This window comes from Cricetulus griseus, chromosome 5, assembly GCF_003668045.3.
Source record: "Cricetulus griseus strain 17A/GY chromosome 5, alternate assembly CriGri-PICRH-1.0, whole genome shotgun sequence".
Lineage (NCBI taxonomy): Eukaryota > Metazoa > Chordata > Mammalia > Rodentia > Cricetidae > Cricetulus > Cricetulus griseus.
In genome coordinates, this window is record NC_048598.1 from 39875349 (window position 1) to 39894069 (window position 18721).

The window sequence follows — 18721 nt, forward strand, 5'->3', positions numbered from 1 at the left end:
CACTCATGGCTGTCCTGCAACCCCATCTCAAACCTCACACTCATGCTGTCCTGCAGCCCCATGTTCACAAGAGCTTATGTCAGGGATTTCAGTAAACTACAGATACAGATACAGAGCTTATGTCAGGGATTTCAGTAAACTGCAGATACAGATACAGGAGAACAAACAAGCCGTCTGTGATCACACTTAAGATCTTTCCTGGGTGTAGTGGCCAACTTTCAGTGCACTTGCTAAATAAGACTGACAATAATTGGGAGAAGATCTTATCTCCTTTGGGAATCCACATCAGCTCTTAGAGCTTGGCTCAAGTCCTGTCTTTAGCCTTTGAGATTTCCTGTAGTTCAGGATTCATAAAACCTGGGCTGCGTGTGTGGGTGCGTGCATGTGTGCATAAGTGTATGAAACACAGACTTTATATATTTATGCGTCCTTTCTGGCTGCTCTTACACTACACAGCAGTACTGAGTGTGTGCAACAGAAATGCCCATGAAGCCTAAAACATCTACCAGACCACGTACAAAGAATTCACCAGCCCTCTGGTTTAGTCTAGTATTTGCCAGTGCAGGAGTGCAAACTAAAGCTTAAGAGTCAACAAGAGCAGGCTGCTGGGAGCAGCCTATTTCCTTACTGGTTTGCATGTGGCCGCCAGTGCCTTCTGCACGGTGGGTAGTGTGATTTGAATCAATGCCTCCTGGAAGATCTTCTTCCGGACGGTGCTGCTGTCGTAATCATATTGCTGCGAACACAGAGACACAGGCTAAGGAGCACAGTTTCAATCTGTAACTTTCACTTAAACAGTAAAACAATACACCCACCCAGTCATCTCCCATCCTCAGCCTCCCCCCCCCCCATTGATTTCTGAGACTCTCATAAGTTTAGGGTCTCAGAGATCTCTTCCTGGAACTCTTGCATAAACTGGGTCTGGGCTGTGATCCATTTCACCCACCCCTTTTACAAATATGGAAACTGAGGCAAGATCCGACAAAGGAGTGATGTTGTATAAAGATGCAGCTCAAACTAGAAAGTGAGTTTGTGCTTCACTACTCCCAGCCTGGTACACACAGGGGAGTCATGGATATCTATTATTCTCTGTCCTGCAAGCAGGCTGGGTGGCTTGTAATAATGTCCACAAGGGGAAAGAGGGCGTGGCTTAAAGCTCCATCAACACTAAACATCCCAAACTGGAATCTACGTTGCAGAGCTGAGTGGTTACAATAGAAACAAGCCCATGGGGAATAAAACGTGACACAAGAGTACGCCCACCACTCTCTAGTTTAGTCTAGAAAGTACAGGAGGAAGTACAGGAGGGCAAAAGAACACATTCAAACTTTTTTTTGTTTGTTTGTTTCGAGACAGGGTTTCTCTGTGGCTTTGGAGCCTGTCCTGGAACTAGCTCTTGTAGACCAGGCTGACCTCGAACTCACAGAGATCCACCTGCCTCTGCCTCCCGAGTGCTGGGATTAAAGGCATGTGCCACCAACGAATGCCCTTCGAACACATTCAGACTTAAGAGTCAGCAAGAGCAGTCTCTTGGGAGCAGCCCATTTCCATCCTGGTTTGCATGTGGGTACTGGTACCTTGTGCACAGGCACTCAAGAGAATTGCAGTGGGCATGTAAACACGGTGGTTTAGCCAAAGCAAGAATGGCTGATGCTCGCACTACAGATCATAAATGGGAACAAAATTACATCTCTAGCCAAGTGGGAGAAGCAGAATCACCAGTGCCAAGAGCCTGGATCTAACATCAGCACACGTGTTCTTGCAGGCAAATTAGAGAGAGGTTTAGAACCACTGTCTTGGGAGGTGGAATCTGTTCTGAATTTGGAGGGGGCCAAGTACTCATGGAACCACCCCTGGCAGGAACAGGTTTTGGTTTTTGGTTTTTGAGTAGCAAATAACTTATTGGTAAGTTCAGGGTTTTAACTGCAGCAATAAATTCATTTGAATAGGAGTGGGGTGTTTTGAAAGAAAATGGCCCCCAAAGGGAGTGGCACTATTTGGAGGTGTGACCTTGTTGGAGTAGGTGTGGTCTTTTGGAGGAAATGTGTCACCGTGGAGGCTGGCTTTGAGGTCTCATTTATGCTCAAGATACTGCCCGGTGTCTCAGACCACTTCCTGTTGCCTGTAAGTCAAGCTGTAAGAGCTCTCTGCTCCTTCTCCAGCACCATGTCTGCCTCCATGGTCATCATGCTTCCTGCCATGACGATAATGGACTAAACTTCTGAACTGTAAACCACCCCCAGTTAAAGGTTTTCCCTTATAAGAGTTGCTGTGGTCTGGGGAAGGGCCTAGGCCTGGCCCAGGATGATGTGGTAGACTTTGGGAAGCCCCTTTTGAGGGCCTTACCCTGCCTGGGGAGTGGAGGGGGATGGCTAGGGGCAGGTGGGATGTTGGGGGGGGAGGGGAGGGAGAGGGAGAAGGGACTGACATCTGAAGCAAGCTTTTTCCTAATTTGAACTAATAAAATAAAAATAAAAAAAAAAGAGTTGCTGTGGTCATGGTGCCTCTTCACAGCAATAGATAACCTGACTAAGACAAGGAGACAATAAGTCAAAAAAAAAAAAAAATGCTTGCAAATTATCAGAAAATCTGGCCATCTGGGCTGTCACACAGAAATCCAAAATCACTGAAAGGCCAAATCTTGAAGACGATCTGTCCTCTTATTAGTCCATATGATGTAGGCCCCTGGTACTTGGTGTCTGCAGAATTCTGTAAGTTATCACCTTCTATATAACATATATAGAAGTTTAAAAACTTCTATATAAACATATAGCTACAGCTTTTACAGCTACCTGATGGACTAGTGGTGGGGATTTTGTCTCCTTCCAAACCAATTGCTCTTTTACAAATGTTTGATTTTCAGATCACTTGAACTTTTTTTTTTACAATTACAATGTGGCCTCTCTAAATAAAAGAGAGGCTAAGCTGGACATGGTGAAATGTAGAGGTAATTCCAGGATATTTGAGTTAGGCAAGAATGTGGAAACCATCAGTAGCTAGTCTCCTGTCACATAGGCCTCTTATACAGTTCATGCAATGTGTTTAGGATGCTTGCAAGGTTTCCAGGGAACTCCGATTCTAGAGCACAAGTCAAATTGTATGTGAGTCATCCACAGCTGTGTTTTCCCACGGCCCCAAACACAACCTGAAGTTCCTCTCCCAGGACTCAGGTGGACCTGCTTCATTGGGCAGCAACAATTTAACCCTGGCTAGATAGAAGGTTGAACTTGAGGTATTCTAAGTTCCTTTCAACCCTAACGCCTGAAGATTGGGACACTTTCTATTTCAGTCCTCTCCTGTCTGCCAAAGCACGGGATAACTGTAGTTGGCCCTTCCCCATGGTGACGTTGCTAGTGTGTTATTATTTGTGATGTGATGATCAGCAATGCTTTTCATTTGGTCGCCAGAGAGTCTCCTGCCTGACTGGCACCAAGATAAGTCTGGAACTCTGGGACATTCCTGAGACCCCACGGGACTTCAGTCTTCTGTTCTAAAACACTGTTTTCTGGGAAGCCAGAGACAGCAGAAACCAGTGGGTCAGGTGTAAATACAGTTTCAGCTCCAAGCTCGTGGTTCACTAGCCTGCTGAGCCTGAGTAAGTCAGTCCAGCTTTCAGAGGGCCTGCTTCTTCATCTGCCCTGGGGGTGAAGTCTAATAAGCTCAGTGGAAGTCAAAGGAAACAGTAAGGTTCTGGGGTCTTTTTCAGTAGGCCTGGGGAGATGGTTGTGTGGGTGAGAGCGCTTCCTGTCTTTTGAGGACCCAAATTCTGTTCCCAGCATCTACATTGGATGACTCACAACTATCTGTACTTCCAGCTCCAAGGGATTGGACATCCTTGTCTGGCCTCCGTGGGAACCCACATACAGGTGGCATACAAGCAAACATGCATAAATGGTAAAAACTAAAAATAGAAATTTTTGGAGTGACAACTTAGGAACAACAAATCTTAGGAAAATGAATTTTTAAAAGGGCTTTAAATAAGTACCAAATACATGTATGCTCCTATTATCACAAGTTTTATTATGTACATAGGCCCAAAACTCATTAAAAAACCATCTCATGTGGCAGGTATACTTTCCCTTGGGATGGTTCCATTGGCTCTAAGTTTTGGTTTTTATTTAAAATGTTGACTAATTTAGTGCATTAGTACTTGGAATGCTGGGCTGCAGCTGACCTATTGCCATATACTATGCAATATCTGTCAAAGCGTTTGCGGTGGCTAAGCAATTAGCATTTGCCAAGTTGTGAAAATAACCCCGCAGGTCATTTCTAACTTGTTAGTGCTGAGGACATGTGGTTCCTGAAGAAGCCACTAGATGGCAGGAGAGGCATGAGAGTCACGCTAGGGAAACTGAACAATGGTCATCTAGCTGTGCTTGGGAAAAGGGCCCAGACTGGGTGAAAGGGAGGTCATTGGGGAACAGGAACAGGGGCCACAGTCTTATCAGACGCTCCCTACAAATGAAGACAAAGCTCTTACCTTTAAGACACGGAGCTTAACCTTCTCGATGGCAGCCGCTGCTCTGGAAGCCTCTCCTTGGAGATGTGGGGAGAGCAACTGCTCAAATGTGAACACTGCGTTCTCCATGAGCTGTCCATTAAGCCAACAGAGAAGCAGAGCACAGTTAGGGGCTGGCAACACGGGCCCTAGCCTACCTGCCTAGGATCTGGCAGGAGGAGATGAACAGAGGTTCCCCCATGCACAACTGTGGGGTAACACAGTGCTTGTCCTTCTCCCTGGACTGTGAAACAAAACACCTAGCGGCCACTATGAGACAAGAAGAGGGTGGAAAACACCCTTCTCTATACACACATGCATGTCTGTCTGTCTGTCTATCTGCATAATGGTTTCCTTTTGTCCCCGCTTCTACCCATCACTCTTAGTGGGAAGGAAACCCCAGTACAGCGGGACTCAGAGCCATGGTCTCCTGTGGTCATTCTCCTCCTCCGTGCTCTGACACAGGTGAGCAGACACAGGTCACATGACAAGGTGGGAGAAGGCTCCACATCTAGAAGGACTTGTCACTCTGCGCTATACACTCTCTCTATTGTCCATCCTACCATCCCATATCCCCCTCTTTCTCTGAATGGCTAGTGTCCCCGCTTGAATATGGTATGGTCCTCAGAGGCTCGTTCCTGTTTTTGAACACTTGGTCGTTGTCTGGGTGGCACTGAGTGGCAAGGTTATTGAATCTTTAGGATGCAGGACTTGCTGGAGGAGGTGGTGGCTCCAGGACTATAGCATCGCCCTGCCTCCAGCTCAAGCCCTCTCTGCTTCCTGGGCACCAGCCACATGCTCCCACCTCTGAACTCCACCATGACCTCTTGCCTTGATGGACTGCCACTCTCAACCTGTAAGCCAAAAGGAATCCTTCCTCCCTTATGTTGTACCTTTGGACATTCTGTCACAGCAATGAGGAAGGACATTAATAGAGTTGAGGAGAGAGGCAGGGTCAGGGCTCCATGGCAGTAGTGGCTATCACACTTGGGACAAGGCTTTATTGCTCAGGAAACTGATACAGCTCAGCTGGCTTAGTCTGCAGTTGTGCCTGTGTTTGTTCCTCCAGGATCCAGAATTATCCAAGGGACTGATTTTATATTGTTCCATAATTCTGCCATTTGTCCTTTATTTATTTATTTTTTTAAGACAGGGTTTCATTCAGCCTAGGCTGGCCTTTAACTTGCAATGTAGACAAAGAAGAACTCAAACCCCTGATCTGATCCTCCTGCCTCTTCCTCCTCAATTCTGGAGCTAACAAGTGTAACTCTAGGTATTTGACACCATAGTACACATACAGACAAGCAGACATGCACAAACATACATGCAATAAAGTAAATTTTAATATTAAAAATGAAATATGAAGTTGTAATGGGTCTCCTTGCAATGAGGTAGGGAATTCAGCCAGTGTTTCTAGATCCTGGCTACATATTAGAAACAGTGGGATAGAAGTAGAGGACATTCTCTAAGAATTTCAAATATACTATAAAACATTATATATATATATATATATATATATATATATATATATATAATGTATGTATGTATGATGTATGTATGTATGTATGTATATATATGAAATCACTAGGGGTGGGGCACCACATCAGTAGTTCTTAAAATTTCCCCATGTGTTTCTAATATGTAGCCAAAGTTTGAAGTCTTGACCTAACCCATCAAATAATTACCAGCTAATGCTACTTTATTTCCCAGATTCTTGTTTTCTGAGGAAAGATGAAGCCAGCTGGAAGGACAGTGTGTGTCCTCAGTCAACCTGACTCTGTAAACCGGCCTCAATTCCCTGAGCTCCAGAGCACCCCCACGTCATCTGTCAACATGCCTTTCACCTTCTCTCTCCTTCTTTTCGTTCTTGCCTCCCCCCCACCCCAATACCCTTCTGTTTCTACCTCTTGCATGTAGTTCTGAGTCCTCTGGACCACCAGATCCACGTGAGGGAATCTGAAGCGACTCTGGAGATCCAGCAGGCGCTCCGGAAGCAATGTGACTTTAGTATAACAGGGTTCCATCTTCACAGAATCCAGAGGAAGCTTCGTCAGCTGGTCCAGGTGCTGCATTTTGGTGAAGGAGCAAAGCAAATGCCCTTAGATTTAGGATAGTACATAATACCAAGACCTGTATTTGAAACGATCAAGTGTATATTATGAGTATTAATTACTACTTGCACCATTCTATCCGAGACATCAATTGTCTTCTTTCTTTCTGTGGGTCCCTGGGGCAGCTCTACTGCTAGGAAAGAAACAGAAGAACCACCCAGGCATTAGGAAGACTCAGAGGCACACCCAAGCTGGGGCTCCAGTCTCTTTAAGTCCTCAGTAGCCTCCAGTTCCCCACTTCCTGAACTCAAGAACCAGCCAGGCTGGCTCTTCAGCAGCGAGAACTGTTGCTGGGCCCACAAGCCTGCATAAGATGCTTTAAGGGGTGGAAAATTGTTCCATTTTCTAAGCTTAGCTTAAAATGGTTTTAAACTTGAACACTGGAAGCTTAAGATAAAGAGGAGAATGGGTGAAGACGGGGGGGGGGGCACTTCTGATAATGAAAGCTCTCAGGAGAAGGCAGTTGAGTGTGAATAACATAGGAGACTATCTGACAGGAATTTTCCAAGGGCCCATCCCATTGTGCTTTAAAGGGAAAAAGTATTCACTTTAAGAAGTGAACAATAGAGAGGCCTACTGAAGGGGAATTAAAGATTAGAAGGGGAAGCCCAGTCAGTGTTGCATTAGCTTTTGTACTACAACTATAAATGTATCACTTTCTTTTTTAAAGATCTATTTTATTTTTGAGTATATGTGTATTTGTGTATGTGCATGTGAGTGTAGGTACCAAAAAGGCCAGGAGAGGGCATCAGATCCCCTGTAGTTAGAGTTTACAGGTGGTTGTGAGCCACCTGACAATGGGTGCTGGGAACTAAATTTGGGTCCTATGGAAGAGCAGCAAGTGTGCTTAACTGCTGAGCCACCACTCAGCAGGAATATTTTACTTTAAAAATTAATTGAGTAGACAAGAGAGGAAAAATGGGTGCCTACTTTACTACTATCAAATTGTTGAGAGTTTAAGTAAGTGATAACACCCCTCACAGATGGTAACATGGGGAGAAGGCTCCCTGCCACAAACAAATCAGTACAATGTAAAATTTTATTCTTTTGAAATTTAAGGGAAACATCTATTAACATGAAAATATGTCTTTCAACCTAGGAATCTATTCCACTGAAATAAAAGCATCCGTGTAAGGAATGTGTATGTATATACATGCAGATGTATCTACAATTTGTAGGATATCTGTGCAAAGTTATTTATTATAGCTTTGTTCATGGTGTCAGCAATAATGGGATGGCTGAGTAAATCATAGCATTTCTAAACATGAAATATTATGCTGTCATTACAAGAAGCAATTCAGAACTAGATCAGTTACCTTGGAAACAGTTTCATGAAATCATTTTGAAGAAGAAATGTGATAAGCAGCTTGGTATATAAAATAACTGTATTTTTCTAAAACCAAACAATGTAAGACAACAGCTCTGAAATGTGTGTGTTTTCTATGTCTTCTAAGAGGCGGAAAGCACAGAATACCCACAAACTGAGTTGGATTTTTTTTTTCTTTTTCTTTTTTTTTTTTGTGGAGAAGAGAATGGTGCTAGAGAATGAAGGGGAATAAAGACAGGTTAAAACACATACACAAACACACGTGTGCATACACACTCTCATATGCATACACACATACACAAGTACCTGCACACACATACCCATACCCACCCCCACACACACAGCCCCCCCCATCCCTACCCTATACAGGCATGTGCATGCACACACATGCACACAAATGGCTGTAATAAGAAACGTCGCGGCATTTATGAAATGATCTTGGTTTTGTACAATCACACATGTGGGTACCTGCATAAGGAAATGAGAAAAGCACAGCACAGGAGGTGACTGCGGCTTACAACAATCTATCATGTATTCTATAATGAGCTCGAAGAGCTGCCAGCACACAGAAATGAAAAATGTTTAAGGGAATAGAAGTGGTAATTACTTATTGGCTCATTCCACACCATCTGCACACATAAACTGCTGAAACAGGCATACAGAAGCTGCTTTTGCTAAAAAAAAAAATAAAAAAAAAAAAAAAATGAGTTGACTCCTCAGGTAGGTCCACAGGTAACTAAAGCGGGATAAGTAAAATGCTGGCATCTCTACCTTCACTTAGGATGTCTGTCTCCTTTAATTGGCTGAAGAAGGCACAGAGATAAGCTGTTGTCCTAAATCTATAGTCACTTTGGATCTTAGGAGGACCAGAGCCTCCCAGGATACATCCACATAGAGATGAGGCAGTAACCCTTGCAGGCACGGCTACACACCCGGAGCAGAAGAGACCATCCTGGAGGGACCAGATGGATCCTGGAAGTGTTAGGATGATAAGGACTACCTGGAAACTGAAGAGCTAGAGCTGGAGCAGTGGTCCAGGAGCCCAGGAGAGCTGATCAGAGCCCCTCCCAGTTCCCTCTCTATTTAAGCCGAAAGCTCACATCAGCACTTAGGAGACAGACTGGGGTTCTCTGAACTCCTTTATCTGCTCCTCTCCCAAGGTGGACACATGAAATAGACCACTTTCCTCTGCCTGTCACCATTACTCATCTCTTCTGTTGGCATGTTGTGACAGGTAGCTGAGCATAGCCTGTTGGGACTACTGGAGCCAGGCTGCTGCCTTCAAAGATCTGGGTAACATTGTCACACTGTAGCTCATAAGTGTGTATAATTACAATGTACCAATTAAAAGGAAAGGCCCTTTTAACTGATATGGGGGGGGGGGAGAAACAATGGCCCTAACAAGTCCTGCCCTTAATGATGTGGTAAGTACAAAGCAAGCTGCCAGGGTCTGTGTCAGCGAATCTCCGCTGGAGTTCCTATTAGAGCAGATCACCCCCCCCCCCTTTCTGATTCAATAGATTGAGGTGTCACTGCTTCGTGACAAGAATGGGTTCTATCAGGAATCTATAGCTGTGGAAACAAAGCAGCAACTGTTATTTAAAATTTGGAGATAGGCTTACATATGAACAAATAACGCATGCAGGTAAACACACACCTGGCTATATCAGTCGATTCAAGGGCTTGGGAATGGAGGCAGAGGGACTAGGAGCAGTTGGCATCGGTTCTGGTTACTAATTTTGCCTCTTTGTGGACACAGCGTTATATATTTGAATTGGTTGTTTCACTTGTAGAAACGTTATTTTTGCAACTTAAAAACCATCAATAAAGACAATTAGGTGGATTTAGTTATGAATGGATGGATGAATGAGTTAGCTGGACAGATAGAAATATCAGATAAATGGGTGGAGGGGAAAAGGAAAGAGGAGAGAGAAGGAGAGGTTAGATGGGACTGAAAAGGGAGAGGAGGGGAGAGCAGGAGATGGGGGATAGGAGAAAAGAAAGGAAAGGGGGGAGGAGAAACTGGGGAGGGTCAAGCGGGGAAAAGAGGAGTGAGAGAATGGTGCCATGGGAAGGCAGCCCCGCAGCTACTGGGAACTGGGCTCCTCCGCTTGCTCCCTACCTCCGTCAGCTGGACACTGTCCTGGGCAGCACGGAAGCTCTGGCTGAGTTCATCTACTTCTTTCTCGAAAAGCGCACGCACTTCGCTGAAGCCGGAGCTCACCGGCCCCATCAGCTCCTCCAGGATGGATGCCAGGAACGGCTGCACGATCTCCCCACAGCTTTTCTCTGCTGGCTGAGCCACCATTGCTGAGGAGGGCAAAGGTCAAAGGGAAGCACAGCTTAGGGCAGAATTAGATTCAGAGGCCGCATCACTGCTAACCGGCCCCATGGGTAAGTTCAGAGGGCCAGAGCCAACTAGCATAGTGGGTCCTTTGTCAGCATTCACCAGGCTGGAAAGCCATGCTTTGAGACCTAGGGCGTCTCCAGGACATCTCCTTCCCCAAGCTTCATGAAGCCCTGGGGAGAATTCAGTTCGCTGATCTCCACAAATGTGCAGTGGCCAAACAAATTCACTCCCCATGGTCATTGTCACAGATGAATACTTTGCCATCTAAAATAGACTTTATCAGCTTTAATTCATTTCTCTAAGTACTAACTCAGTACTAACACCACCCACCTTCTACCAATGAAGAGACCTTTTAAAAACTCAAATAAAATCTCAGGCAAACGGCACTGAGTTCCATTCAGTTTACCACTTGCTTTCCATCTGTACCATTAACTTAATTAAGACCAAGCAAAAAAAAAAAAAAAATTCTGATGAGGATGCCAGGCTTAGTGACCACACACACACACACACACACACACACACACACACACACACACACACACACACACAGAGAGAGAGAGAGAGAGAGAGAGAGAGAGAGAGAGAGAGAGAGAGAGAGAGAGAGAAATCATAGGAGGGAGGAAAATAACCTCCCCATCACCCTCTAGAGACAGACACTGTTTTTGATCTTGGCTCCACGAAGCTAAGCAGGGTAGGGAATCTGCATATTTTGGTGCAGAGGGCATTCTCCTGGCCACCTAGGTTCAGAAGCAGTGATGTGGCAGAGAAGGAGCACACTACATGGACTGGGAAGACCAACCCGATGAAGGTCAGTGGGTCCCATAGCTCTGTCACATTATAACCAAAACAGGAAGAAGCAGCTGCTTTGGATGGCCAGGCCCGTCACTTTACATATGGAAAAAAGGGGAAGCTGACCACATTACATGACTTTACCCAGGTCAAGACTGATGTGCAAATGAAGGATTGTAATTCAGAACTGTGTTAAGTTATTCTGGACATGGCACGGCTGTTGCTATCATGAACTTGCTGAGCTACAGTTAGTTACCTGCTCATGAGCTGTACAGGGACCAGCAAGATGGTTCAGTGGGTGAAGGCACTTCCTGCCAAGCCTGAGGACCTGAGGTGATCCCCAAAGAGGACTGACTCCTGGAAGGTGTTCTTTGACCTCCACACATGTGAAATGTGCACACCCATTTCCACTTGCTCGTGCACGCATGCACACACACACACACACACACAAAGGAATGAACGGTGTTTGAAAAAATGACTTGCGTAAGATCAGACATTCTAGCGGGCAGCACTAACTGGACTAGGTGGTTTACCAAGGAGAGAGAGAGAATGAAGATGGAGGTGGGTGGGAATGTGGAGGGTGAGTGAGATATGGGAGGGATGGGAGTTGAGAGTGGATATAGTCACGATATATTGTATATTGCATGTATGAAATAGTCAAAGAATACATAAAAGGCCCTTTTGATGATAGATTCAAATACGAAACAATCTTGAGTTTTATAAAACCTTAAAAAAAAGGACTTGTTTGAGACCAAATTGCAAAAGTGCTTGCCAAGAAATATAAACTGTCCGTTAATTAACTTGGTGAGAGGAGCTGTTTGAAAAGCATCAAACTGGAGTTTGAGGATAACCCTGAGCATTGACAATATGACGCAATAATCTGGCAATGCTGGGGATGCCATTCTCCAGGTGGGTAGAGATGGGCCCATGTTCTTCTCCTCAGCTTTCCCTGCCTGCTACTGACTGCAGAGTGTTCCAGCCCTGACCCCATCCCTTCATCCAGTGTGCTTTCACCCAGGCCCTCCTTCCTCCCTTCAGGGTCCAGTTCATATGTCACATACTTGGGATAACCTAATGACTGCCCCACCCACCCACTCCCACACACCTAAACTCCGTGAACTGTGGCCTGCAGGTGTTTCCTTACAGGCTGAGTAAAACTTGAATCCCACATATACACACACTGTGCCCGCTTCCAAGTATACAGGGACAGGGTTGTGGTGACTATGCTGGTGTGACACTAATTCAAGAGCCTCCCTGATGTTTAGCAGCTGTTGAGAAGCCTAGAAGACTGGTGGGGCTGGAGTCAGAGCCTGCTGTACACTAGCCTTGGGGAGTCAGGAATTTTCCTTAACCATGGTCTCAATTTTCTTAACTGTTAAATAGAGATGAACGGTTGTGACGCTGGAGCACAGGACTGAAGGCTTTCTCACACTTTCTAATCACCTAATACAAAAGCAGTGCTTTCCCTAAGAGGCCCCCAGCTTTCTGAAATGGTCCTATTTGTCCTGGCTTCTCTGGAGCATTTATCACATTTTCTTTCTGTCTCAGCATCTACAAAATGCTTCACATCTTCCATGTGTAAAAGTGTATTGACCGGAACCTCTTGGTCCTTAAACTCAGCATGAGAAGAATAAGTTCTTATTGAACAGATAATTGTGGAGCAGAACGGAAGATTAATGGCTTTACTCCCAAGTGCCATATGGGTAGAAATGGAGAGATGACTATTGTGGCGATTTGAATAAGAATGGTTCCCATAGGCGCATATTTTTAATGTTTAGTCTTCAGGGCGTGGCACTACTTGAGAAGGATCAGGAGGTGTGGCCTTGTTAGGGCAGGTGTGGCCTTGTTGGAGGAAGTGTGTCACTAGGAGTGGGCTTTTGAGGCCCAGTGTCTCTCTGTCTCTCTGCAGCCTGTGGATCTGGATGCAGGCCTCTCAGCTATTTCCCTAGCCCCATGTGTGCTGCCATGCTCCTTGCTGTGAGGATAACAGATGAAACCTCTGAAACTGTAAGTGAGCCCCAACTAAATGATTTCTTTTATAAGAGTTGCTGTGGTCATGGTGCCTCTTCACAGCAATAGAACCCGGACCAAGACAACTACTTAATGCTCCTGAAGGTTTCCCCAAATCCAACACCCTTCATCAATGTAGCTAGCTTCCTTGTTTTACAGGTAGAGAAGCAGTGACCCAGTTAAAATGTGTCTGTTATGTTTTCCTTTCCCTCTGCCTTTCTTCCTCCCTCCCCTCCTTCCACTTTCTTTCTTTGCAATGTCCCACTTTCTTTTCCAGCCTGGAACTCACCAGCCTCCTGACCATGGCCTCCTAGGTGATAAAGATCACCAGTGAGTCCGCTGTACCTGCCCAATACTTTGTTTTAAAAAAGGATTGCCCATTACTTCCTTGCAAGAGTTATTTTAGGGAACAACAACTACTCTGGGAGCTACAGAAAATTAGGTAGAGACTGGTCAGATTCTAGCCTGGGTAGTTAAGCCCGGATGGGTCTGGGAGAACAGAATGTTGGCAGTTTTAGGTATACATAGAATTGCAACATACACTCATCCTATATGGGCTGTGAGGCTGCACAATATCAAACAGAAATCACACTGACCCTAATCTGTACCTGGCTTTGGAGGCAATGCAGAAACACGCCCACAAACACCACACACTTGCACAATTAAACCTCCTCTAACCTCCTCTCAGAAGGAACCATCCTAAGAGCTCGGAAGCAGGTTGGACTGTAGTATGTAGTAAGAAGTATGAATTGCAGGCGATAATCTGCCAGGCAGACAACCCCCTGTTAGACAGGCAACCTCAGGAGCACAGTGTCTCAGGCTCCACCGCTAGCTCAGAAGACACTTAGCAAACGTTCAGTGTGGGTGTGATCATCTGAGCACTGATATCCAGAAACACAGCTGAGAAACGGTCACCTCTGCAGAGACATTAGGTGTGCTCTGTGCATTGGGTTCAAAATATAGAACTACAGAAAGTATCCTATAGACCCCTCCAAGGCCACCGAAGTCTTCTGTGTGGGGATGGGCCAGCCATTTCCTGCCAAGGGCCAGACAATGGATACCTGTGGCTCTGCAGTCCTTAAGGTCCCACTTAAGGTTCCAACAACTCAGTTCTGAGGTGGCAGCACGAAGCACCTAGACTGGGAACTGGTGAATGATCATGGCTGTGTTCAGTACGTCATCATCTATGAAAGCAGGTGGGAGCAGGCCCAGCTTGAGGACCACAGTTTGTACGCCACGCTCTTGTCAGCCCTTCCAATTTCAGATTAGGAGACGAAGACAAACAGAAGCCAAGTGTCCTCCTCAAGAACACCTGACTGGCTAATATGTACACTGACTTGGGGCTACAAATACAGATTGACTGACCCTGAGCAAAAATTGGAGGCTTTTCTGTTAAAGAAAAAAACATGTTCTTTTCCACAATACACAGGCACCATCACAAGGCAGGAAGCAAGATTCCCTCCGCCTTGAGTCTGCAAAGCATCCAGGGTAAGATGAGGATCCCTAGTCATACTACAGCGTGCTCCTACTACAGCTGCTATTTCTCCCTTCAATTCCCTAGGCTTAATCCTTCTCTGAAGCCAGGTATACTATCTGAGGGCAATTAGTTCTAGGGTCCCCTCACCCTCACTTCAGAGGAAGCCAAAATCCTGGGACACTAAAATTCCTGCTATCAAATGATACAGTCTTTTAACAGAACCTTGCACAATCAACCGTATATCTCAAATGCTTTAAGTCACCTTCAGTTTACTTGTAATGCTGAATTCAATGTAGATGTCACACTCTGGTTTAGGGAATAACAATTGCAGACACTTTTCCCTGGGCATTTTCCATCTGTGGTTGGTGAGAGCCCTGCGTACAGAGGGTCAACACATTCTATGTGTGGCTCTCCAAGGGGCTAGCTTTTTTATTAGGAGCAGCAGGGGCTTCTCCACCCACCTCTGATCTTCCCAGTTAGGAAGTTCTTTGAGTTCACGATCTGATCCATGTCTGAGCGGATGGTCCCTTCCAGGCCCTTTGTCAGAGCTCTGCACTCCTCCTTCAAGGCACTTAATCCTTCCGACACTTGGTGCTGAACCAGATTGTAGGCTTCCTCCAGGAGCTGTAACATGGAACAGCACATGATCCGTGACTAAAGGAGCTAGAGAAGCAGGGGAAGCAGGACCATCACAGACTCTCCCATAAACAAAACTGAGTGCACGTTCAAACTTCAAGTTCGACTGTTTGGGTTAGTTCTTACGTCAGTGAGACTGAGCAGGCTCAAGGTAGACATTTTTCTAACTAGCAAGGAATTATTTTAAGACAACACCAAATGCCCTAAAAAGTAGAGATGGGGACGTTCATTTTGGCAGTGCAATTGCAAAGCAACATTGTCACTTACACCAAACCAGGCCCTCTTCCTGTCATTCTTCCTCCCCTTCATCTTAGGAAGCAGGTCGGTCTGAAGAGTGGGCAGGAGCTCCTCCATCACCAGCTTACTCAGGACCTGCAGGGTAAAGGAGGATCCCACAGGCCATCAGTGGACCAAAGCCAGCTAGAGGTCTCACGACAGCGTCCCTGTCCTGGGCTACACAGGCTCAGAGGTAACAGAGGTGGGGGATGAGGAGTAAGAGATGAGGAGTACTGATGCTACTCAGGATCAGTAGTATGGCTGTGCATATGATAAACACAAGGAATCCTGGTTCACAATCTCAGAGGCGAACTCTCTTCAACATTCACAGGGAACAGACGTGCCTCTATTACTGTTATCACAATGGGAAGAACATTTCTCTCAAATTCAAACTCTTTATGCTCACGCTAAAAGGACCTGGTGCATTTAGAACGAGAGAGGAGCTTTCTTTCTTTTTCCAACGTAATATTTTTATGGATAATTTGGTAGTTGCACATGATGCACCCTTTGCACCCTGATCACATTTACTCCCCAAGTCCACCCTCCCCTTGTGACACCCCACAAAGAAAAGGAAAAAAGCAAAGCAAGTAAAAGAAAAAAAAATACCAAGTCCAATTTGCGTTGCCCATAAACTTACTCACTGGAGCATGGTCAAACTCCCAGTGGGCAGCCCCTTAAAGAAAACTGAGTCCTTCCCCACTTCCACCCCTGCTAGAAGCCATCAACTATGAAGAGCTACACTTCAGCATCCCTGTCACAGTTTTTAAGAGTTGAGAGGGGAGCTTTTAATGGCAGATAGGGCATCCTTAAGCAGGATAATCAAGTTTGACCATGACTGCTTGAGCCTGGTCTGTCTCTTCCTAGGACTATCATTTTTTCTCAAGCCTCCTCATGTCTAATTCTTCTTACTCCCACTCTTCCCAAACATGCTTTCCATTCTCCTGTGTTTACAAAAAGAAGGAAGGGGCAGGGTAAAGAAGAGGTGACAACAATTGCCAGACCACTCCAGGCTCCCCACCACACTGCCCAGTCCAGTACTTGTATCCTCTATCACTGCTTGCATGCCCAAGAAAAGGGGTGGAGGGGGTGTTATGGGAGATAAAGCCAAGGTAATGAACAAAACTTGAGAAGCTCTTCGGGGTGGTTGGCCAACCTCCCTCCAAAGATACCTCACCCTAAGAGGACTCTGTAAAGAAGGAAGAGAATGTACCAAAGGGACAAGGAAGATGCTGATGCTGATAAAAATGGGACTCACCAGCAGGGCATGGATGTCAACACAGACCAGGCACAGAAAGCTGAAGGCACTGTGTGTATACCTGGGCACTGCCTACATTAAAATATTATTTTTAAAGGACGTTTTACTGGATGTGGTTGCACTTGCCTCTAATCCCAATACTTAAGAGGTTGAGGCAGGAGGATAAAACAACCCTGGGTCAGTATGGGCTACTTAGTGAGATCCTGTCCTAAAACAAAACAAGCAGAATAGTTTTACTTGCTTTTAACTCATGTTGTTAAGTAACAGAACATCTCATTGTTTCATTGTGTTTTAAAGGGGAGGGGCATATATCATTAATAAAGGTCTCCTAGGTTAGACTGCTATGGGATAAATATTTTTGCTTTATAGTTTGGAAGGACTGTCTCTTGGTTCCCCAGGGGAAAGGGATTTCCTTCCAGGAACACACAGCTATCTGGGCTAATGTCTATGGCATAAAAAAGCTGAAATTCTTTCTTATGCTCTCTTCCCCCACTCTGCTTTTTGTATTTAATATCACTAAACCCAGAGATCTGTTAAAACCTGACCCCACAAACTGGCTACTGGTATGTCAACTTTGCAGCAATGCCTCGAAGACAGAGTCCTTTAAGAGAGCAAGTGGCACTGGGCGTTGGCGGCGCACAAATATTAGTCCCAGCACTCGGAAGGCAGAGGCAGGTGGATCTCTGTGAATTGGAGGCCAGCCTGGTCTAAAGAGTGAGTGCCAGGACAGGCTCTAATGCTACATAGAGAAACCCTGTCTTAGAGAGAGAGAGAGAGAGAGAGAGAGAGAGAGAGAGAGAGAGAGAGAGAGAGTGTCCTTTTCTTGGCTATAGGTCATCAGATGGCTAATTCTGCCATTTCCCTGTCATTTCCTGAAAGCCAAGGTTGGCTGGTAAAAATGTGCTCAACAACATGCTAAGTGTGAAGTGTGGACCTTTACTGTAAACATTCCCTGTTGGCGGAGTGAAGACAAGACTGTTTTAACAGCGGCTTTCCGCTGCAGTTATCCACTGGAAGAGGGAGCTAAAAAGTTGCTACACACTTTCAGTTATACCATGACTGCTTATGAAAAGTATCATTAAGAAATCTGGACCCTGCTACAAAAGCAACAGACAGGTAAGTTATCACCAAATACTATGGAAAAAATTGACATTTGTGGATAAGCAGAATTAAAGGGACATCAAAAGTTTGCAGAGTGCTTTGAAGGAATGTCCCCAAATCCATCCTAAAATGCGCTGATCAATGCACTTGTTCCCTTGGGTCTGAGCAGTACTCTGCATGTCCACTCATAACGTCCCCACTCCTCCTTCTCTGCCCCCAGTCCTGACTTGGGGTGTCTCTGCTGCTCAGACTCACTTAACAGCTCAATTGCAGCAGCAGCCTACAGATGGAGGTCTGCTAAAAGGTGAGGGCACTGCTGACAAAGGCAGCAGGCAGCAAAGCTCACAACCACTCGAGACAGCTGGTCTGTGAAGTTGAAATAATGTTTATCCAAAACAACTGACCTCTTCCTTCTCATAAAAATTCAGATTACATTGGGAATTGAGGAAGTTCTCTCTGAGCCCAATGGTCAGCCACAAGCCAGTGGACACTCTCAGAAGCTCACTAGACTTGGCCTTCCAACAGGGCTCCATTATGGCAGGGTGGAACACACTAGCTGGGCTGAGCGACTAGCAGGCTGCTCTCCTGGGCCCCTGGGCTCCTGGAAAAGGAGCTGCTAGGCTCAGTGCAGCCTGAAGGGCTCCCATCTGTGGCAGTGTGGAGCTGCCTCAAGTGATGAAGATAAGACTGACTTTCACAGGTCCACAGTCAGTGATGGACTTGTGTTTGCCTTTCTTAACCATTCTGTGACTTCATCATTAAGAGATGAAATTGCCAATTTTTTTTTGAGGAAATTATAAGAAACATATGCAAACATCATGGAAATCAGCAGGTTCAGCAATTCAATTCAACAGGTAACTCATGGTCCACAGGCCATATCCTGAGTAAATT

The 18721-nt window shown here is 45.5% G+C and overlaps 1 protein-coding gene across 1 annotated transcript in view; it reads right to left on the reverse strand.

Annotated features, from left to right (window-relative positions):
* Positions 1-18721, reverse strand: part of Niban1 (niban apoptosis regulator 1) — a 152364-nt gene that overhangs the window by 11097 nt on the left and 122546 nt on the right. Inside the window, exons 7-12 of the mRNA XM_027417385.2 lie at positions 15466-15570; positions 15024-15186; positions 10059-10246; positions 6403-6564; positions 4481-4591; positions 629-736 (exon numbers count right to left, since the gene is read on the reverse strand). Coding sequence (XP_027273186.1) covers positions 629-736; positions 4481-4591; positions 6403-6564; positions 10059-10246; positions 15024-15186; positions 15466-15570 — 837 coding nt within the window. The remainder of the gene's footprint in view (positions 1-628; positions 737-4480; positions 4592-6402; positions 6565-10058; positions 10247-15023; positions 15187-15465; positions 15571-18721) is intronic.